Source organism: Rissa tridactyla, chromosome 1, assembly GCF_028500815.1.
Source record: "Rissa tridactyla isolate bRisTri1 chromosome 1, bRisTri1.patW.cur.20221130, whole genome shotgun sequence".
Taxonomy (NCBI): domain Eukaryota; kingdom Metazoa; phylum Chordata; class Aves; order Charadriiformes; family Laridae; genus Rissa; species Rissa tridactyla.
The window spans coordinates 29,450,995-29,473,919 of record NC_071466.1 but is presented as its reverse complement, the minus strand read 5'-3'; the positions used below and the strand labels follow the sequence as shown (position 1 = coordinate 29,473,919).

At 44.8% G+C, this 22,925-nt stretch overlaps 1 protein-coding gene across 4 annotated transcripts; it reads right to left on the bottom strand.

Moving 5' to 3' along the window:
- Window positions 1-1,835: 1,835 nt before the first annotated feature.
- Window positions 1,836-22,707, bottom strand: SERTM1 (serine rich and transmembrane domain containing 1). 4 transcript variants are annotated; one of them, XM_054187965.1, is made up of 4 exons: window positions 22,392-22,707; window positions 19,930-20,013; window positions 11,174-11,272; window positions 1,836-3,647 (listed from the first exon to the last, which is right to left on the bottom strand). In XM_054187965.1, the coding sequence occupies exon 4, from the start codon at window positions 3,460-3,462 to the stop codon at window positions 3,139-3,141; it is 324 nt and encodes a 107-aa protein (XP_054043940.1). In that variant the 5' UTR covers window positions 3,463-3,647; window positions 11,174-11,272; window positions 19,930-20,013; window positions 22,392-22,707; the 3' UTR covers window positions 1,836-3,138. The 4 variants fall into 4 exon arrangements, with proteins under 4 accessions (XP_054043940.1, XP_054043941.1, XP_054043939.1 ...); XM_054187966.1 differs by lacking the exon at window positions 22,392-22,707 and having other exon boundaries at window positions 19,930-20,019; XM_054187964.1 differs by lacking the exons at window positions 19,930-20,013; window positions 22,392-22,707 and adding an exon at window positions 17,818-18,317.
- Window positions 22,708-22,925: the final 218 nt, after the last annotated feature.

Here is a 22,925-nt window from a genome sequence, read left to right as displayed (position 1 = left end):
CCTCAAAAATGCCATTGTGCTTTTTGCCTGTGGCTTCTCCTGATGCTATTCTGTTGGATCCAACTTGTTTCTACTCAGATCTGTCCTGATGAGAACAGGTGCAACTCAGCTGAAATCACGATGACTGTATATAGTCCCATATGTCACTGCAGAGTGGAAAAAGAAATGAATAGCATCTAGTAAACTACAAAGCAGAATCAAATGTGTGGTTTCAGTTACCTTTGCTACTTTGTGCAGTCTGAAAAACACTTTTTGCTCTTGTGAAGTTTAATAACAGATCATTGAACAAAGCCAATCAGTTTTCAGCAGTCTGTATTTAACATTAAATGTCTCTACATCCACAAGCATAAAATCGTAATGGGAAACATATCTCTGGGAATAAATACCCATCTCAGACTGTGGTCTCATCTCTGGTTCTGATTAAATTCCTGCATTTGCAGCAAAGGAAGTAACAAATTTACAACTCTGTAGGTAAGAGAAGATAGTTGAACAGTTGCTCCATCTTGATTTACAGTTCATTTATTTTTATCTACCAGTCAACACACAAATACATTCTGTTGCAGGTTTGGGATTTGGAAGAGCTTTCAGAAAGCAAATAATGTTTCCTGATCCCTTTAAAATAGTTAAGTCTTTTCCCAAGGGCTATCATCAATTACAGTGAAAAGTGACTTACAAGGACTTTTTGTCTAGATGAATAAAATATTCCAGAGACTAAATACATTCATCAAACCGGTTTGGCTCAGAGAACCTGCAGGCTTTAGTTCTTTATTAGTCAGCAAGATCTTTGACCTTTGTAAGGAGCTAATCACCACCATAAGTCATTACCACTTAATGTAGGTTCACTTTTAAAAATTGGAAACACCAACTCCAGCATCATCTGTCTGTGGCTTGGCACTGAACAGACATGTTTCTAATGATTATATTTACACGTGGCTTTCCCCATTTCTCTTCTAAAGCCTGTGTAGTTAATGGCAGAATGCAGGACAGTATGTGTAACAGATCTGGTGTGGAGGTCTTCTGCAGTTCCCTGACCCCTCGGCCATCTGGGCCATAGTGCCGTGTGGGGAGAGCAGTCGGTCACAGCTGTGACATTTCCGTACCCCTCCTTGGGTCTCTCCAGTGACTTGGATCCCGCCATGAGAGCAAAATTTGCATGGAGTGGAGTGGCAGGGCCGGGCTGTGCTCACACACTGCAGGGAGGACAGCGAGGAACGGCACAGCACAGTGTGGGGCTGCAGTCCCAGCAGGTCAAACTTGGCATTTCGAATCATTTCTTTGATTGTTTGGCTTGATTTAATTCCCAGCTGACCACCATATACTGTTCACGATGCTGCTAGTTATTTTACTGCAGAAATTGAGTGGTGGGTTACATTTCAGGCAGGGGGGAAATCATAACCCAGAATTGCAAAGAGGAGTGAGATTGTGAAAGATCATCCATTTCTTACCCTCTCATCTCTGGCCTCTCCTTATGGTGATGGGGAAAAGGGGCAGAGCAACTGCCTTTTTCCTTCTGATCTCCTCGTACCTCGAGGCTGCACCTCAAATACTGTGTTCAATTTTGGGCCCCTCAATACAAAAACGACATTGAGATGCTGGAGCAAGTCCAGAGAAGGGCAGCGAAGCTGGTGAGGGGTCTAGAGAACAAGTCTTATGAGGAGCGGCTGAGGGAACTGGGGTTGTTCAGCCTGGAGAAAAGGAGGCTGAGAGGAGACATTATTGTTCTCTACAACTACCTGAAAGGAGGTTGTAGAGAGGTGGGGGTCGGTCTCTTCTCCCAAGTAACAGGCGATAGGACAAGAGGAAATGGCCTCAAGTTGCACGAGGGGAGGTTTAGATGATTGGATATTAGGAAAAAGTTTTACACTGAAAGGGTTATCAAGCATTGGAACAGGCTGCCCAGGGAAGTGGTCGAGTCACCATCCCTGGAGGTATTTCAAAGATGTGTAGACGTGGTGCTTAGGGACATGGTTTAGTGGTGGTTTTGGCAGTGCTAGGATAATGGTTGGACTCAATGATCTTAAAGGTCCCTTCCAACCTAGATGATTCTATTCTATGATTCTACCCTCTGCAGGTACACCTTGCACCCCCTGAGTGTCAGAGCACAAGCCTGCTTGGCCATTACGCAGATCCTTGTGTCCCCTCTCCACCCCAGTGTGCATTTGTGAAATTACAGGACACAATCCGGCCCAGAAAGTCCTCACCAGTACAAACACCCATGCCTAAAGGACAGTTACAGGAGCTATTCCGTTGCTAGCTGTGGTTGTTGTATGCAGATCTTGTAAAAGAAACCACTGCTTTGTACTGGTATCCAGTAAGAACAAACTACAGTATCAGTGAAGGATGCGAAGGAGTTGTGTGATATTTATGATTCAGCAGCAAAAGCTGCCCCCTAGAGGAACAAGTCATCAAGCAAATTAGATGCAATGGGGTCCTAAAAACACCTCCACACATTCAGCAGCGAGCATTGTTATTATAGTCACTTTACTACGTTAACCAAAGATATTCAAAAACTGAAATACAGAGACTTTATACAGAATGAGTTAGGAGTACAAATAAACAAAAGTAACATTCTTCAGGAAATGGATTTTAGTTGTGTTTTATAAACATCAATAAATACTGAAAAAGACATGAAAATTAAAAAAGAAACAATACCAACAACTTTAAATTGTCCCAGTATTTATAATTTAAGCTGAGTTTTTATACTTTTGCAATAGGGATTTCATCCACAAGTCCTTATCTAATTGAAAAAGGAAAAAGAAAAGTAGTCAGCACACTACTCATACAAAACCAGGGAAAGGGTCACAACTAGAGCAAAAAAATGACACATCCAGTTAGAACTGTATTACAATTTGGCAGGAATACTCTCGATGAACACCGTGTATGTGTGAGAAAAAGACAGCATCACTATTACAGGCATGAAACGATGATCGTGTCATTATCCATTGTCCAAAATGAAGAAGAACATTAGCAAAAGGGGAAATGAAGACTAGAAAAAGAAAGAAAAAAAACCCAACAACTAAGGAAACCTTAAAAGCCACCTCTTCATAATAGTCTTCTAAGGCAAATGTTGCATGCACTACCTCCCCATGAAACTAGACAAAGCTCTTCCATTCCCCGTGCGTTTCCTTTCATTTAGTTTCATGAAGAAAGGTTTGAGAGGGCAGAGCGCTGGGAAGAAATACTACAAACCTCTAAATTAGTGAAAGAACTTCCAGCATCACTATTATATTCTGGGTAGGAGGAACTGGAAGAAATTATGTTTTTCAGCCTCTGAAGTGCAATGATCAATAGCAAAAGGAGAAAAGCTAAGAGACTAAGGAATATAGAAACATAGACATAGACGTTGGATAAACGGCCAGGTGATGAATCCACTGAAGTTGAAAGGGATGTGGGATACAGCTCCAGAAAAGTCCCATTTTCCATGTTTCCTACAAATCCAGAAGACGGGTCGAGTTCTGACATTTTTGGGTTTGTGTTTTAAAAATCACAACAGATCTTGGATTCAAAGGCAGGTTTAGCAGCATAACAAAGGGTTTATTTTAGGCAACCATTTCTTCATCGCAAGGAAGAGATAACAAGTCAGCCAGTGATGAAATTTATCCTTTACTGCTCAAGCCCAGGACAACGTAAGATGTTATCCTTTGGAACTGCAAGGGGAAAAAAAAAAAAGCAAGATTAATTTACTAGGAGGTAATGTGATTTAATGTGCGCCTGAGACAATCTAGTTCTTAAGAGTTCCAAGTTATTATTCCTTAGCATTAAGCTTCAATTCTTAAAGCATTAGCTAACAAATATCTTTATATCTCTGTTTCCCAAAATGCAGGGATTAGGAGAAATCCTACCCATCAATGAATTAAAATTGACCCTTCCCCACTATGAGTTGTTTAACTGAGGAATGGCACAATCAAAAATGTACTTTATATGGGACAGGCATATTGGAATCCAGTTTTGTCTTGTGGATAAAAGCTATTCAAGGAACAAAAATCCCTCTCAGGACTTCAGCTCGCAATTTAGATGAGCAAGGCTGCTCAACACCGTGATGGATGACAAATCCACTGCCATTAGTCACCTACTCCACACTGCCTCGGCAGAAGTACCCAGAATGAGAAATTCTGCCAGACTTGCCTTCTTACTATATAAGAAACGGATCAAATGGTTTCAAAGATCAAAATGCAACTTGCTGTAATGCTGCCACAGGGATCTCAATGGCAGGCACATTTCTGTGAAGTGTTGCAGCTTCTGACACCTACAACATGTAGGCGTGGATGGGGCTTTGAGCAGCCTGGTCTAGTGGGAGGTGTCCCTGCCCATGGCAGGGGGTTGGAACTAGATGAACTTTAAGGTCCCTTCCAACCCGAACCATTCTGTGATTCTGTGATACCAGCAAAATCCCGAGGGAATGAGCAGCCCTGGCAGCTCAGCAAACACCAGGAGACTATCTAAGGGCAGCGAATGCAAATGGGGAAGAGATCCCATCTTTGAAGTGCCTCCAGCCACTTTGTGTTTGAACCTGGAAGCTCAGGTGCTGGCAAAGGTCAGAAAAGCACAGGACGCGTAGACCAGGGTTTGCTTAGCTGCTTTTCTTCAAACTGACATATTTAGTGCCCAGGTGCAGTCTGGAAGTGTAAGAGAAGGCTTGGTGATGCGGAATTGCTTGCAAAAAGCTGACGTGCTATAGCTGAATTTCATGGTGTAATCCATTGCCTTTGCAAGGTGCAAGCATGTAGGAAATGAAGCTCATTTTCTGCCTATAATCCTCCACATGCAATATTTCTGTCCATCCATCCATGGTCAACCTCTCACTGCAGATATTCAGGCACCACAAGGAAAGGCAGCGAGCTTTCCTCCCACGAAGGAGACAATATCCATACAGAACTATGTTCCCACTGTGGTCCCTCTCATCTTGACCTTGCTTTCAGCCTCATCCTGCGGTCCCAGTTCAATACAATTATCTCTAACTCACAGTTAGAGGCTTTGAGAAAAATCTCACTGATTTTTATCGTGACAGAGAGAGTAAACACTGTCAGCATCAACCAGAAAGACAGAATCAGGCCCTTGAAGTAATGATTGTGAGTGTCTGTGGTCTCTCCTTCTATGTGTCGCTCAACTGCCCAAGTGTTGTTGGGTTGTCTCTGAGTTCCCACCCAAGGGTCCCAGCACTGTTCCCGGCAATGGTCTGCCTTATCATTTTTCCTTTAAATGTGCTACCTCTGCTAACTTAGAAAAGCACCTCTTTCTTCAAGAGGCTGACACTTTTTGACACTAGGTGGGACCCAACCTGGACTAAGGATCCTTAAGTAGGATAAGGTACTTTTCTGCTGGTGCTGTTTCTTCTCTGAGAACACAGAAGCCTTGGAGGCACCCACTGAAAATGCTAAGAAGTTTGCTTTGCAGTCACTGAAGCTATTTGCATAGTTACCCACTGTACTATTGCACTGTAAATTAAATTTAGGAGGCTATGCTATATGCTGTGAAAAGACCCAAGTGCCTGAGTAAACAAGGACTACATTAAGCAGTAGGTAGAATCTAATTCTACTTTTTTAAACCCCAATTTATTTTCTATACCTCAGAACTACATCTAGACTACATAAACCAGGTTAAGGCTATTCTCTGGTCTCGGGGACAACTTGTGTGGCACACTGCATCAAGACAGTTAAACTCCCTTTTATCCACATGGACAGGATGGCCAAATCACAGCTGCCTTTGGGAATGAATGATGGCCAATCCTAGCCCCAAATACGTCCAGGCTTGGCGGGTGCTAGCTGGCCAAAACCACGTCAGGAGGTGTGCTTGCTAATTCCACAGGAGAGATGATGACAGGCTTATTCCCTGACCTGGATTAATTTACTACTACGTACACATCCGTATTTTCATGGATAAAAGGTTACATTCCAGATGCTATTTTATTGTTTATTTATTGCATTAATTGTTTTATTACGGAGCTTTTGGTAGTCTCAATCAAGCATCCTGATAGGCTACAAGATATGCAGGAGTACAAAACTGCATCTGCAAATACCAGATAAAACTATTCTTACCCTGGTGGTATATAACTCATACTGATGCATAAAATATACTATAACAAAACCATTTTATGACCCTAATAGTATTTAGCCCCACAAGAAACAGTATTTTATGTACCTCGTGAAATAAGTCACAATAGACTGAACAAAGAGAGATCCTTATGAGATTATACTCCTTTTGAACTGTCTTTAATTTAGTGATCCAAAATTAACTAATGGAACAATACATGTTCATTTCATGTTCTGGAAGTAGTTAAGTGTGTTATAGCTAATTTATCCTTTTTAAAAGATAAGCTTTGATACAGAAGATGCTTATCCTTGATTACTCGTCATAATGAAAAGCAGATCCATTATTAATTGAATTGCTCTAGAATAACTTAAGGAATTAATTCACATAAATTCTTTAACATGGCAGAAGTTAAAAGCCTTTAAATTCTTCACAAATTTGAAATCCACTACATTCTACTTTTACCATTAACAGTTTTGGCCCTGGTACAAGGGAGAACTATGTCATGGGACTTTCTTTGAAGTTAGTGGAAGATTTATGGTCTTAAAAAGGACTAATCAGAACCTCACAGATGAGCAGAGATCTGAGTGCTTTGCTAGATCAGAGCCTTTATAGGTCTTACAACGTCAACTGGGCTATTTTTAACTGAGCATTTCGTAGTGAGATCAGAGACACTGTAAACTCTGATTCCAAACGACTATGGCCCAGATCCTAGTTGCCTCACTCACACTGCGTAGTGATGTGATGTATAAATGAATCTCACCGTAAAATGTAGCTTCAGTTAAAGTGGCTCTTTGGGTAATATTTTTGGAAGGAAAAAAAAAAAAAGTGTTGTTTTAATCACGCATTTAAAAATACGGACCTAAAGTGTAAGGTCCTACTCAGTCTAAAAGGATTTTTACCAGCCATCTGTACCCTGTTGGGAGCAAAACAGCAAAATCCTACAGAGTGTGAACATATCTGAGTTCCTGACATCTCAGTAGTATTCATAGGAAAGGTACAAAACGTGTACGGAAATAAAATGGATCCCACCCTCATCCCTGATGATGTTCCCTGGTGCTGTTCCAGCATTGCAACCCCGCTGGAGAGTGGCCAGGACGAGTGCAGGGGTGCAAATGCTGTTCTGGACCGAAACTCAGCTACACAGTCCTCGGGCTGCCCGAACCTCTGCCTCGCCGCGAATCAGACCTCCCAGCCTTCAAGAGGGGAACTCACAAGCAATTTTATTCAGCGCACCACAGCTAACGCTTCGGCTCAGGTTCCTGCTTTTGCCGGGAGACGAAGGTAAGTGGCATAACCATTTGTCTCTCTTACCCTAATCCTTCCAGGGGAATAACCCCCAATGAAGTCAGGTGTCAGCTTCACCTTCTTGTTTGGAAATTGGTTTTGAGCATTTCTGAAAACTGAACAGAACACCATTATAACATCTAGCCCAAATCTGGTCCCAAAAAAATGACTGGGAATTTTGTCACTGACTTTGAAGTGTAACGGCAAAATTAAGAATGGCTGACCCCAATAAATCCATTGTCTTTCTGAGAGCCGTAAACCCATCATGGAATTCAACTAATGAGCCAAAGTTTTCAAATTCTGTATCGGTCCCTACCTTTCCCTCATCTATTGTTGGAAAGCTGGGTTGGTTTAGCGCAAAGACTGAATTTGAAGTGCTGTTTTTGAATGACTGGAGATGGAGAGGAACCCTGACTCTGACAGGAGAAGGCTTCCCGAATAACCAGTCCTGAAAACTCCTGGAACAGGAGAACCGGGACCTGTCTGCTGGGGAACTCAGATTTTGTGGTGTAGCTGGATCCAGATTACTACCTCAGAGGCACCTCTGCAATCCCAGGACAGGGATGGGTGGCTTGAGGCGGCTTCCTGAGTCAGCGAGTCCCACCCCACCACTGTAGGAAGTCCCAGGTCATACTCTGCCTTTCCAACACCATCTGACTTTTCCCGCTGCTATTCCTCCCTTGTTACACAGCCTTGCTGCTCTAATGGGCAAACTGCTTGGAGAGATTCACTCATTTCAGCAAAACTACTCACCGTACCAAGAAGGCACAGACCACCTTCCCACTCTGCTGGTTTTAAATGCACAAGGGAGCAAAACCTTGCTCTGCTACGTCAGTCCCCAAATATGAGATCTGGCACACAAGGAAAGGCTCTGCTCGTGGTGTCATTTGTACATCCTCACTTTTCAACCAGAATCACTATTGAAGTATTTTCCTCCAGCTGGGCATTGTTCCACCATTCATGCCTTCGGTATGAATCACTTTTCACAGGGGAGGACAACCACTCTTCCTCCAAGGGCAGGGCTACCTACAGATACTGCAGGCAAGCTCAGCTGGAGTTTTTCATCATTTCTTTTATCCCGTGGTAAGTGGGAGACAGGCAAATTGGCATTCACCAAAAGCAGGGCAAACTGGGTAGGTGAGGGATTAAGCAAGCCATCACTGTGTAAGAGGTAAATCCCAGGTACCATGCAGTATCATGCCTGGGTGGCCATGCCAAAGCTATCAACTCTTTGTATCTTTGATGGCACCTGTCATAAAACCTGGTTTTTGTTTTTTTTTCAGAAAATGGAAATGGGGTCAGGAGCAGAGGCCTCATCAATTATCATATCCCCTGAGTGTCAAATTATATGTAACATGCAATTTAATCTTGAGCATCGCTGAGACAGTAGTCATCTCCCAGTTCAGTCTAAGGTGAATGTTAAATGAGATTGCAGCACTTTCCGGGATGGCATGCAGTAAACAGAGAGCTTTTTCATAGTCCCAATGTCATAAATCCTTTACCAACCAGTTGCCTGCCTTGTATTTCTCTGCATATCTTGATGCAACAACTCTATTTCTCCAGGCTCAGTGAAATATAATTTAATGGAGCATATCCACAACCACTGAGGCCCTAAAAATTGAGGAGCAGGGAGCAAAGATAAGTCTGGCAGATTCATTTTCTTGGGAGATTATCAACCATAGATAAACATTATGTTTTCTTGGTTCTTCCTGGCTTTTTGTGACTACAAACTGAGAAATATGGCTATTTCAGAAGTTTCATAATGTTTAAGCAGAGAGACAAACTGACATCAAAGAAAACCTGTGTTTTTATGCTACATAAACTAACATTTTTGTCACAATCTCCCATCAACTTTTTCTTTACGGATAGAAGGTATTCTGAAAAGTCATTTTCTTATTGTAAACAGCTCCTACCAGAGGAGAGCTTAATGTGCTTTTACAAGAGTTACAACAGTGAGGTCCCTTGTCCTGTCAGACATCAATACGCTGTTAATTGTATCTGCCATCCATCCCTAAAAAACTAAAACCCTTTTGGCTGATTTCAGCCCAATGTATACAGAAAGGCAGAGGATGAATGCAACAGAAAGATTAGATTTCTACCATCTTCTTCAAAGAAGCTTCTTCAAAGCGCGGGACAGCTGAAGAAGCTCGCCTGTCAGGTGTCCATGGATTCTGGCAGAAGGAGGCTCTGGCCGCCAGCCTTCATTTCTTTGCACATGCTGTCCTCCTGCGGATACAGTTCCCATGCTTGCACACACATGTGTCCAGGGAGACACGGAGATGAGGGTCAAAGAACAGCGTGCCCACAAGGCATGACTTGAGACTGTCCCCCTGATGGGGAGGATCTGGTGTCTAGCAAATGGCACTGAAATTACTGGCCATTAATGTGTCTAGGAAATGTCTAGGACAGGGAGATTAGTTGCTTAGGTGGTACTCTGGATCTGTGCAGAAATTGCTTGCTCCGTATGAGCTCTTTGTTTTGAGTAGGAGAGGGGAGGTAGAGGACATTCATTAAAGATGACACTGATTATCTGTATGAAAGGACTCACAAGTGTGTTCTCTGCTCTCTTTTGCCCTTTTGGGAAGTTAAAGCCAGGAGTGAGCAGATAATGATATCATCCCCTCATGACCTGAAACCAGAACCCCCTCTCCTTCGTTCAGCATCAGGGCAGGAAGAGCAGGAGGAGGATTGTGCAGGTTCCCAGAAGAGACCCCAGGTGATAACGGTGGTGCCAGTTCCAGGACGAAACCTCCTCATCCCAAAAAGGTGTGTCACCCCCCCAAGTCCTGTTACCACAACGATTACTTCCAAAAGCTGTCAGCATGTTTTCACCAGATTTACTACAAAGATTAAGGTTTCTCATGATCTTCACTAATTCGATATACGTACAAAGGACAGTGAGCTTCTGCTTTAATTCTTTCATCTTCCCCTCACCGCCTTCATTTTCTACATTTATTTCCTGCATATAGCACTATATCACTACATATCGTCCTTCCAGCTAACATGTAACGCCAAGCATTTAATGCCAATAAAAATATGTTTGCATGCTCATACTAAAGCACTGAATGAACTTTACATACAGGGAACCCTTCAGCCTTGAAAGGCAATTTGCTCTAAGACTGGAAAAATGTAGCAATTTAACATCACGCAACTAAATTAGTCAGTCGCTCTAGACAGAACAGAAGTGAGTAACGTTTTATTCCATTGAAAATGTAGGTAGGAAAGGCAAAGAATGTCTGCTAGACGGGAGTTTAGCAAGAATACTATCCTTGATACTTCTTATTCTTGCATAAATGCCTTCAGCAATTGAAAGACCACAAATAAGTAGGATGCTTCTTTTTCCTGTTACAGATAGAGCACAGAATCCCTTTATCTCTCTTACCTCTCTGCCTGGGAAACAGGATCAGTCTGATCAACTGACTCAATAAAACAGTGCACACAAGGAAAAGGAAAAACTATTTCCTGCCACAAGCAAAGTCTTCCTTTTAATTTATGATCTAATTTCATTTTTTATTATTATTTAATATGATTTAAATTTACGACTTTTAAAATCTATGAAGACAAGGGCCCAGATGGCTTGGTTGCAGGTTAAAATTGAGTTATATTTTGTTTGGGGTTTTGTGTGGGGCTGGGAAAAGGAACCTCAGAGTCATAAGGATACTTAGATTAATTCAGATTAATTCAATAGGATCAAATGCTTGTATCATTTACATTTCCCATGGATCTGCACATTATAGAGTTATATATAGTAGTGTGAAGCAAAGGCATCATGACCCGGGATCAGACCCAGAGCCTGTCAGTTGAATCTGCTCCTAAAAGTAAGAGAAAAACAAGCAAAGAGGATGAATAAAATACTTACAAGCAGGCAGATATGGGGATGCAAGCCAAATGTCCGATGCGCAGGATGTGGTTAGTTATCACGCCCAGATCTAAAGGGACTGCATGCTGAGTAAAGCCCCTATAAAAAAGCAAATTAAAGCTGAAGAGCTTAGTAATAACTGCGTTAATAAAAAAAGAGGGAGAAAAAATGCTGAATTTTGACTGCTTTCGGTGACAGAAATTTCAGAAGAAAACAAAAAAACTGGAATCCTGGCTTGTATTTTATTTCTGCTGGCCACATCCTTCTGCTGTCCAGTTACAGCACTGCATGAATAATATAAAAACCATGCTTATCTCATCATCTTTGCTTTATAGCCATGCCTTGATAACACCTTTCTCTTCTTCTTTTGCAGAGTGCCTGAGGACCAAGACAGCCTGCTGTCCCCTGGCACTGCCTTAAGCACCGGAGCACTGTATCTGCCCTCCAATTCATTTCACATAATCCCCTAAAGACTTCTGCCAGGAATCAGGTCTTTCTGTACTACACACCATTATTTATTTATTCTCTTTATTTCAGACAATCTGCAGTTTAAGTCCACTTACCTGAAATGCCCAAACTGAATACTGTCTGTGCACAAGGGTAACTAGCAGATTTTGTCCGTGCTACATTCGTTCAATACCTAAAATTAAAATGTGGCCCCTGAACTGTTTTTAATAAAGCAAATTAAATTGGTTGTATATGAAGAAACAATCCCAGATGACACAGACTGAAGCAAAAGTAGGGCTACTTTCAAAAAGATCCTCTCCCTCTGGGGAAGAAAAGACGCTTGCACAATCATTACACATCTCGGAGCTCTACCCTTTCAGCACATTTGGTTTGAACTGCATTAGAGAAGCAGATCTCTGGGGATGAATGTTAATGCATTGTTGTGTTGCTTTCATCCCTTCAATCACTGCATCACTTACGGTTTAAGCCTGTCCAAGTTCAATAAAGAAAATTATCTGGTGCAGCTGTTAAAAGTCGGCATTGTTGAAATACAAATGTTTTGATAACACTGATTATACTAATGTTCCACCCAAGGGGAGCCGGATGGCTCCCTGACCCCCTCCCTGTGTAGAAGGAGAGGTGGGAGGCTGCAGGTGAACCCCGATGTCGGCTTCCCCGGGGTGGACCCAGCACGGCCTCCGGATGGGAGGGCACGCACCCCATTGCCCAGAAGCACACAGGCTGAGGCAGGTGGTGGTACTGGGATGGAGAGGGGGATGCAACAGCCCCCGTATACCTTTTCTCTGGCAAATCTGCCTCGTGTCACAAAGAGCTCAATCCTCTGCCCCTCAGTTTTGTCCGCTCGTAGCAGAGACCCTTTCCCTTCCCTTTGTTTCTTTTAGAGCGGGAAAAGAGGCACAGATCTCTGCAACAGGGACTGTATCTTCAAACAAGACAAATATAAATGAATTTGCTTCTTCTCCAGCTCTCTCTTGTCTCTGCAGGATCTTCTGTAGTTCGCCTGCCCCCAGACACACAGAGCGCTGCTCCTCTCCATTTAGCCCTTCATTCAATACAATGCCTCCATCCCCGGCAAGGCGAAGGGAACAGAGCCTACCAAATCTTGAGCTGATTAAACACTCGGGAGATGCAGTGCAAAACACAATACATCCTCAAGGCTCTTTAAATGCGTGCATTCATATTCAAATGACAAGCGTACACAGTGAGATGGAGAGGTCTGAGCTTTTAATTACCTTTGAAGAACACAGAAATATTTGGACCAGAACATCATTTGCACCGGTCTTATGCCCTTCACAGCTATTTTCACAGTCTCAGCTGCAGCAGCAGCCTACAGCCAAGGCTCTCACTGACCATGTTCTGGCACAGCAGGATTTGGCCCAAACACACTCCCCATCGCCAATAAGATAAGCAGGGAGCAGGGACCTATCTGTTCCCTGTATCTCTTGGGATGTGAATGGGGAAGGAGTCTCATGGCTGTACATCTGGGACATCAGATGGGGAAACAAGACCCTCCATGGTCCTGCCTCCCATGGGAGTGTGAGTCTGAACATCACCCAGGGGACACACAGTTGCCAGGAAAATTAGTGTCCTTCCTGTGTTGGTTTGCTAATATTTATTTCCCACTTTTGTTGAAAATTTCCTGTGAGAAATTACAGGTTGCTAAAAAAAATTAACCCAATAAACCTCAAAGTTCCACTCTTCCTTAACCACAGTGATGGGTCATATTTGACTTCTCAGTGTCTAGTCCCAGCTTTATTCCTTTTATTCCCACTCTGAATAACTTTTGTTCCTGTTGGCCACTTTCAGACAAATCCAGCTCCAGGCAGAAACCTCAAAGACAGTCAAGCTCCTACAGTTTAATGACAGCAGATGATCAGGAAGGGGAGACATGAAGGTTCACATAGCCATTTGGTTCCTCCTAATAGCTTTAGGTCTCAGTAATTGACTTCTACAGTCAAACACTGCCATTGAGATGTCACTGCCAAAGTAATAGACCGCGGGTGCCCATGGAGACAGCAGGCTGTAAAGGAGGTCCACGGCAAGGTTAGCCAAGGGAGACGGAGGAATTGGTGAGTATCAGGATTCCTTAATTTCTTCATTTTGTGGAATGACTTCTTGTTTGATTTCTTGGAACCCCAAAATTTGAAAGTTTTGTCCAAAGAGAAAATGTAGTGTAGGGTGGCATGGCCGCTTAAGTAGAAATGTACATTTTCACAGGGCAAAAAGAAAGGAAGGTAAAAAAAATTAAAAAACAGTTAAAGCCCGTTTCCCTCAGTGGAACAAGTATATGAAAATATTTCAACTGCTTCTGTCTTGTCATCTCCTTTCATAGTTGAGTCATCCCCTTCCTGCCACCCCTCCTTGCAGGGGCTGCAATCGGCTGTGTGGAGTATCCCAGCACTGATAAGCCTCTTGGGAGAAGATGCCACCCAGCACATGTGGGGCGGTGGTGATACAATTAATCTCAGAACAAACAACAGTTAATTACGAGCTTTGTTAGCTCATACCTGACTCCTAGCACGGGGTCCCGATAACCACCTTTTGTATTCAACACAAGTGGACCAGCACAGGCCTCCACACCTGGGGGAAAGCGGCCGATGCAGCGGAAGGCTGTGAGCTGCATTCACCCTTCCTGAAACTGCATGGGGCAGTGCTCCAGCTCCTCCACATCATCATTTACTCAGAGCAAAACCTACCAGATAAAATATCAAGCCCCAGGGCAAGCAGTCCTTGGTATCAGAGCTTGCTTTCATTCTCCATCACACTCACCTGTGAAGCTAACAACTTGCAGGGCTCAGACCCTCAGGTTCAGCATCCCTCCAGGTGAACGGGGGGAAAAAGCTGAAATATCAGGCACGGTCCCCTTCACCTACCAGGAATAAAGTTTCAGGACAAAATCTGGCTAAATCTGGAAGTGAATGGATTTAAGGTCTCTATTTTCCCCCTCAGTGCTGTGGCACAGCATCCTGCCAGATGACGGATGAGGTGGCTGCACACAGGAGCGTAGCTGGAAGCCTCCGTCTCTCGCATTCCATGGGTCATGTCCACCCCTGGTGGGCACATCGTGCCAGCAAGTCTCAGGAGCCCTCCTTGTAGACTTCAGCAAGGGCCTCTGCTGAACAGTAAGTGGCCCTTAACTTCACTAGCAAAGGGATTATTAGTTCTTAACTAATGAAGTTGTGACCCAGTAAGTGGAGTCCAGAGTGATAAGAAAACACTTTCCTATGGTAAAAGTCAGCTGACACACAGGCTTCAATATATTTTATAAAAACAAACAAAGTATATGGTCCATATCAAACCCTAAAATGTCAAGGCAGATTTCATTTTAACCTCCCGAGAAATCTCAGCACAATACAAAGCTAGGACAGAATTTTGTACGCTTGATTCATCAGAAACCTCTGTTAACATATCATTTTGTTTCAGAATTTTTTCTCCCCCCCAAAAAAGCAGATTCAGTACCGACTACGTACTGTGAACTTAAATGTCAAGGGAATTTGAGGCACAGATGTGCTATCACAGTAACTCCAATCGCTGTAACTCTGCTTCCTGACTCCGGTGCCTCAGCCTGCTTTACCAAGAGACGTAAGAAAACAGCCTTCTCCTTTGATTCTCTGTTTCCCCTCGGTGGTGTAACAGAAAAGATCTCCATCCTCATGCCATTCCTGATTTTACCAACGCAGGCTGCAGGGCCTCCCTTGACAAAGAGTCCGTGCCATTATCGTATCTGTATTTGTGCGCATGGTATTGACACGTTGTCACAGTTTGCAAAACAGTCTGCAATAACTTACGCAAAGATACGACACTATTGCAAAGGGGGTTGCAGTGAACCACGCTGTGATGTGTAAGCATAAGGGGGCAGGGTTGCACCTGAAATGCCAAAAAGAGCGAGTGAGGAGAACATGGACTACGGAAGGAGAGCTTCTGCTGGTGTGCGACATTGCCTCGCAGGTGTCCTAGCTTTAGAGGACACTGTTGTGCTCAAATCCAGAGCCAGACTAATTCCAGTGACAGGGATGGTGGCAGCACGGGTGAGGGCTTGTCTCAGCATCTCACCAGACAGCCGCTGAAGGCATCACAGCAAAAGCAGACGTGCTGGGACATGTCAAGGAAATTAATGAAATGATGGATAAGGTGCCTACACGAAGCTACAAGTAAGCACAAGGCAAAGCTCGGGGAAATACAAAGGTGGTAGCTTGAGGGAGACAGATGCTGAGGGCTGACCAAAGCCCAGGGGGTATGTCTTGGTAAAGAGGTGGGACATCACGTACGGGGAGACTACGGAGGACACTTGAAGCCTGCGACTGACGTGTCCGACACAGGGGAGAAGGGGGAGCAGGACTGACAAAGAGGGCAGAGGCAGCCGAAGCGGCAGGCTAAGAGGTGGGTTTTTGCAGCAGCGCCGTGGATCGACTATGCCGTAACAGGATTTCCTTCACACACGCCAGGAAAAGGAGGTAACCGCAGCCATGAAGACACAAGGGGAGGAATGCTTGCAAGAGAGTGCAGGAGGTAGAGGTGAAAATGTCTTGACTTTTTAGTATTTAAATTCCAAGTCTCAAACCTATCAGAAACACCACATTTTTCAGTAACTTCTGGATGTTCTCTCTCGTTGAGCTAATTCCTCTTCTGCTTCTGCGTAGATGGGGCGCCAGGAGGAAAACTGCACTGCTTCCTGCCTCTGATGGGGAATTTACAGAATACCATTTATAATTTGCGCTGCACCAGTAAGACCCAATTATGAACCAAGACACTTGGCAGACACAAGCTGTCCCAGTCAGCCTTTTACATCTGAAAATGCAAACAGCAATAACTTCCTAAGCCAGATATATTCATATACATAATACGCACCTACTTGGTGATAGTACTAGAGTAGATTTGAATGCTGAAATAGTCCAGGACCCCTTCCCCACCAGTTCAAGGTCTTACAGCATTTCTCCTGTTGACAGCAATGCACACGTACTGGCTATAGCAAGAAGCAGTCTGCAGGCAGGCAAGCCTGCACACCAGAGCAGAGGAAAGCTGGGGAAACACAAGGGAGATGGGGGTGACAGAGCCTGCCTCTCCTTCCCCCACCTTGGGTGATAGGGATGACCCAGTCCGAGGATGAGGTGGGGTGGGGAAGGAAGACAGCCAGTACCCAGCTACAACCAGCAGTGACCATCCCTAAGGGGGACAAGCCCTTCTAGGCATTATAGCAGAGAGGAGGCCAGTGGTTTCAGATTGCCCTTCATTTCAGTCTGTTCAGGCACGGAAAAGTCAGAGCGGGGTCAAAATGACAGTAAAAGCAAAATCATAAGGAAACAGACATCAGCCCTCCAGCTGGATCCCTTATCAGAATAAAACTGCCAGCACCACGTACATTCTATATGGTCCAGATTTTATACATTTCTCCTATTCATCTTTCTCCCATTCTGCTACAATTACCAGAGATTTAAATTTAATAATACTCAGTGTGCATTCCTAATTTTCTTTGCTTATATAAATGTTAATCAACATGGCAAATGCTCAGCCCTTTACCACTATTTTCACAATTTCCGTCTAACTGTTTAGCATTTGCAAAGGTAGGAAGAGTTTGCTTCACTTGCTTTCTGTCCCAAACTTCATTACCTACTGAAACGATACTGTAACAGCCTGCAGCTTTTAGGTAGGCATAAAGTGTTTGGAAAGGGCATGTTTTTGTGCATCCATGCTGTTTTTCTTTTTCCACGTTGTGCTGTCTAAGCTCAGCTCTTCTCCCAGTAGGTCGGATAGGCATTTTACAATTTATTTGCAGAGGGAGCAATTCCTTTCCTGTCATCTTCCTGCAAACAATGTGAAAGAGCACACGGGTGGCAATCCACGCTTATACCCCCAGAGCCAAAAATGTGCTTGCACAGTGATGACCCAACGCTCTGCACTATCAAACCCCGCGTCTGCGGCATCTTTCAGAAATGGAAACCAACCCGTGCCTCCCTTCTCTCGGCATCCCTCCTTCCCGAAGCAGCGCACCCCCAGACGCTGTCCCCACGCTCTCCCAGAGCGCTCCCCTCTCTGCCGCCAGCAAAAGCAATTTCTCCAAAACGGAAAAGTATTCATTCAATTCAAGCACTTTGACAACCCACGAAGTCAGTAAGGACAAAAACCAGGTTCTTTCCAAAACGCGTTTGGGAACGACCAAACACAGGCCTAACACATACCTAGGTTAAACGCCTGTGAAAATCAGATGCCCTTGATTACGGAACACGAAAGACAAAACATTCGGAGGGCTCTGCCGGAGCAGCAGCCGCCCGTGAGGCGCGGAGGGCACAGCGGCATCCAGACCCGCTCGGGAGACCCGCTTCAGGGCGGGAGGGCACCGCTCGGCACCGGGCAGCGATGGGCGGGGACGGGCAGCGATGGGCAGCGGTGCTCGGGGCTGCGGGAAGGTGAGCGACACTTCCCAGCGCACCGGGCCAGCCCTCCCCAGCCTAGCCTCAACTCAAAACCCGGGGGCACGAATAAAGCGCAGGGGAGAAAAAACCACCCCAAACCCGAAGTTGCCGACCTCCCCTTAAAGGGGGAGAGGGACAGACCCCGCCGAAATGCTTCGGCTCCGGCGTAACCGGCAGCGCGGCGTCCTCCCTCCCTCTGTCCCTCCCGCACCCAGCCCCGCTCACCGCGCCCGGCTCCGGCTCCGGCTCCGGCTCCCGCCGCCGTCCCGCCGGCCGCGGAGGGAGCACCGCCCCCGGCCCGCCCCTCGCCCGTCCCCGCCGCGCTGCCCGCCCGCCGGCCGCCGACCCCAGCCCCCGGGGCCGCAGGCGTGGGGAGGCGGTGGGTCCGGGGGCTGGGGGACAGGCTGCCAGCTCAGTGTGTGAGTCCGGGCAAGGTGCTTCCTTCACCTTGCGGGGGGACGAGCCCCCTCCGTCTTCCTGCTGTTGGGAGGATGAAAGTCACCGGGATTTATCGGTCATCATACAAACCCACGCCGACACCTGGCTCTTGCCGTCCCGCGGGCGCCCCGTGGGATAGACCGCTGAAACGTGTCGCTCTCGGGCTCCAGAGGCTGATCCTTTTCCAAAGAGAGACCAGGTGAAGTCTTTGCCCCGAGAAGTTGTGGATGCCTCATCCCTGGAAGTCTTCAAGGCCAGGTTGGATGGGGTTTGAGCAACCTGGTCTAGCAGGAGGTGTCCCTGCCCATGGCAGGGGGGTTGGAATTGGATGCTCTCTCAGGTCCATTCCAACTCTAACCATGTTACAGTTCTATGATTCTACACCTAAGTGGGCAAAGCAGCTCATGGGAAATGCGGGCTCCTCAGGGGCAGAGAGTCTGCAGAGGGTCAGATAGCAGCGCCACAACCAGGGGCTGGGCACAGTGAGGGAGTGGGTTAGAAAAACAGGCTCCCGGGGAAGTGGAAACTCGCAGGTGTCTTTCCGAAAACTCTTCCAAGTTTTCAGGAAAGCTGCTGAGGCCCTCAAGGATACTTTGACATCATTTACGCAGGACTGAATTAATAGTCATGCCAAGACCAGCTGAGATAATGCCTATACAGTAGCGTAAATGAGAACAAAATCTGGCTTCACTTGTTCGTTTGGAGAGTGACTTACCTACAGATATCACATACTCTGGAATCAAATATTGGGAAAAAGCTGTCTGGATGGGACACATTTCCTTCCGTGGACACTGTGGGAGGAAAGGCTCAGCTGTCTTCTGGTGCACTTGTCTCATCCACTATGATTTTTTTTGGCCAAATGACTTTACTGTGGGTTATAAATCAGTGATGAGCACTGTGAAGAGCAGATGGGGAGTTTAATGCACCCGCTGCAGCTCAGTCTTGTGTCTGGCTAATGTCCATGTGCAGTTCTGAAAAGGATGTTGGAAAAGGTTGTTCTTCATTTTAAATTGCTCTTTGGGAGCTGCACAGTTTGTAATGTGCTGCGGAGGCACTTCTGTGAGATGTGCTTTCTTTGATATAGTCTATAGAGTTTCAGTAGAAGAGTAACTTGGGATGCCATGAAAAAAAGTCAGTTTTGGTTGAACACGACATATGAATAAGTAAATAAAATACAAATCTTAAAGGGGAAAATCACTCCCAAAGAATGAACCAAATTCCTCTTTGATAATAACCCGTGAAAGCAGTGGCATACAAAAGACATGGATTTGTCTTTCAAAAATGCCCTCTCCGTATCTCACCTGTGAAAAAGGAAGTCAGTGTTTTTATGGTTTGAGGGTTTTGGGTTTTTAGGTTTGGCTTCTCGGGGAGAAAAGTCATGTGCATGGTATATGAACACAAGAAGAATAGAGTATCAGTTAGTGCTGTGATATCCCTCACCTGAAAGCAGACCACTGGCTCAGTTCAACTTGCAGCCGCTGCAGAAAAGGGCACATTTGACAGTGGACTTGCTGGTTACACGAGCTGTTGAGGCAATAACACACAAAGCCGGTTGAAACTGTAATGAAAGGAATATTGTAGACACCTACCACACTACTGGCAATGATTAGATTAGAGGTGAAGAATCCTGCTGAAACCATTAAAAAATAATCTTGAGAATTTTCTATATACTTTCTTATTTGTATACTCAGACTAGAGGGCTCTTTGGTACCAGTCCCGTGTCTGGGATGTCACTGGATGTAAACAGAGGCGGATGGTGGATTAAAGTTCTCAACATTGATTTTGCCATATAGACAGGGGCCCAGGTACAAAACTCTAAGGAGACGGGAGAAGCAAAAGTGGTAAAGCAAAAATGTTTGAATCTTGAAAAAAGAAAGATGCCAAGAGAAGCACGTCTCTTATAGCTCAATTATTCCAGCAGTGGAATTGCAAGCTGGGACAGACAGCAAGAATTTCCCCCTGAGGTCAAGCGGGAGGAAGAGGAGAAGGGAAGGCAAATGCAACAGAACTGAAGTGGCTGCTAAGCCAGGCATGCAGTTGCTAGCACTGGCCAAAAAAAACGGTGCTTTCTAAAGAAAACAAATTGTGATCCCTTGGACTTTTCTTACTTTAGTGGATTGTAGTTCAAAGCCTAATCCATTGAGGAATGAGGAAATTCCTAAGTCCTTCTACTGATGAATGTTCTTACCCCACAGCATCAGCATAGTCACTAGTAATCCTTGGCTCTGGGAGAAACTCAGGAGCCAGATCCAGCTCTATTCAGTACGTCTCACAATCTCAACCTATGTAATATAGGCTAGGTCGTGACATCCTAGCTTGTATAGCTACAAAAAGATACCAGCACTCAGGCAATGAGTGGGAATTCATTTTTTGCAGCTGTGCTCTGATTTTTCACTCTTTTCTTGAATAAAGCACCTCTCGAGGGGAGAGGAACAGTGTCGCTAGAAGAGGCTACACATTTGTTCAGCAGAGAAGAATGGGGCAGAAAGGCTTTTGTGCTTCTCGAAGGTCACTGGTATTTTCTGATGTTTTTTTAGCTTGGGTTACATCACTGATGTCCTGCCGCTCTTTGTCCATTTGCCGTGAGCTGCTCGGTGACATTGGGTAGAGCAGCACCAGAGGAGTTGTCAGCAAGATCATGCCTCTCGCAGTCAACTCTGGTGGCTGCGTCAGGACCTCACGCAGAGGCCGTGGTCGTGGGAAGCGCTGCAGCTCCAAAGTAATTAAGTTGCTCTTTTATTGCTCTTCCTCCTTCTCGCTTTCTGTGCAAACAGCACAGTATGAGCTGGCCCTTCCTCAGGACAGTATTTTTCATGCAAAATGCATCTCAAAATGTTTTGCAAAGATAAACTGTTCCGCTAGAGCATTACACAGGGAAAGAGAAACAGGATGACAGAAAAGTTCTTTTCAGAGGAGGTTTGAAAAAAAGATGAAGGAACAGCAAAGCAGAAAATTGCATGGAGAGTCTTCAGACGGTGAGAACACAAAAAAAAGTCCTTACAAAGCCATTTTAATTTTTTTTTTTTAATGCATTACAGTCAGCTATGCTAGCTATCCAGAGCAGCAGGCTGAAGGTCTGGAGAGAGCTCTGGATGGGTATGGTTGCCTCTGAAAGGGCACATTGAGGTAACATGGCTTGACCAATGCTTAGTCCAGTTGGGCCTCCAGAGCTCAGTACCATTCCTGCTGCTCCTTGGCTGTCTGTGAGACAGTATGGCTTTAGTGGATTTAATGGCTTTTCTGTCTTAAAATACAAAAAAGTATGGGAAATTACATGTTATTTTTGTTGTTGTTGTTATAATTATTCATTGTTACTGCTTTGATGGATCTTGGTATGATTCTCTGTACCTGCTCAGAGGCTGTAGGTGGTGGAATAAGCAACTCTTGATGCCCCTGCTCTGCTGGAACGTCTGCCAACAGAGTTGTTATATCCACTTCAAATGTGTGTAAGGGATGCTGTCTGCTTGGCTTCACTATGTCTTTTCTGCTTTAGTATTCCTTCCAGGTGTACCACAGCTTGAGAAGAAACTGATACAATCCCAGCCTTCTGTGGGCTTCTACAATGTGAAATGCGGAACTTTTTCTGCTGTTATGAAATCAGTCAACAAAGAAATGTTTTATCCAAATTTATCCCTTTATCTTCGTGGTTCTAATCTGTAGCTGGCTTTTTTTTGTCCTCACCAAGACACTGTAATTTATATATTGAAATACATTGTTGGGTGCAGCTCACCCAAATTATGCATCAAACAGTGCCGTATTTTAAGGCTGTGAAGATGAGTCTTTCTGAAATGCTTGAATTCACTTTGTTGTCCATGGGAAGTGGTAGGTGACTCTGAAAACCTCCAGAGGGAGTTCTTACAAGTTTGAGCTAAGTTTGAGCACGTGAGTTAGGTGTACATTACCTTTTCTGGTGGCCTTAAATCCATTTGTCTTTCTCCTTTTGAGTATCTAGGGAACTAAGAGACTTCCTCAGAAAGGGCTACTTCATTACACCCCTAAGATATAGGCACACATCAGTTAAATGAGCTAAATCCCACCCTAGAAAATCAGATCCTCAGCTGGACAGATGAGATCTTCACTTTAAACACTTACATATAGAGAACACAAGTCTACTAAGAGCCAGGATAAAAATAAAACCCTTTGCTATTTGGGCCGATAGTCCTTTCCCCAGAAATGCTGGCTCTCCTCTCGTTCTTCGCTGAGTTCCCAGGGGAAAGCAAGTGAGTAGCGACACCTTCCTGAACCTGACCGTGTCGTCTTAGCGCCTGGATTGTACTCAGCTTGTAGCACAGCCTCCAGCATGTATTTTGTCTTGTACTTTTTGTGAACATGGTGGCTGAAAGCTAATGGATTTGCAGGGTAACGTTTTCCGGTACTGAAAAGGCTTCTACACTACAATTTACATAAACATTACTATTTAATAATGGCCAACACTG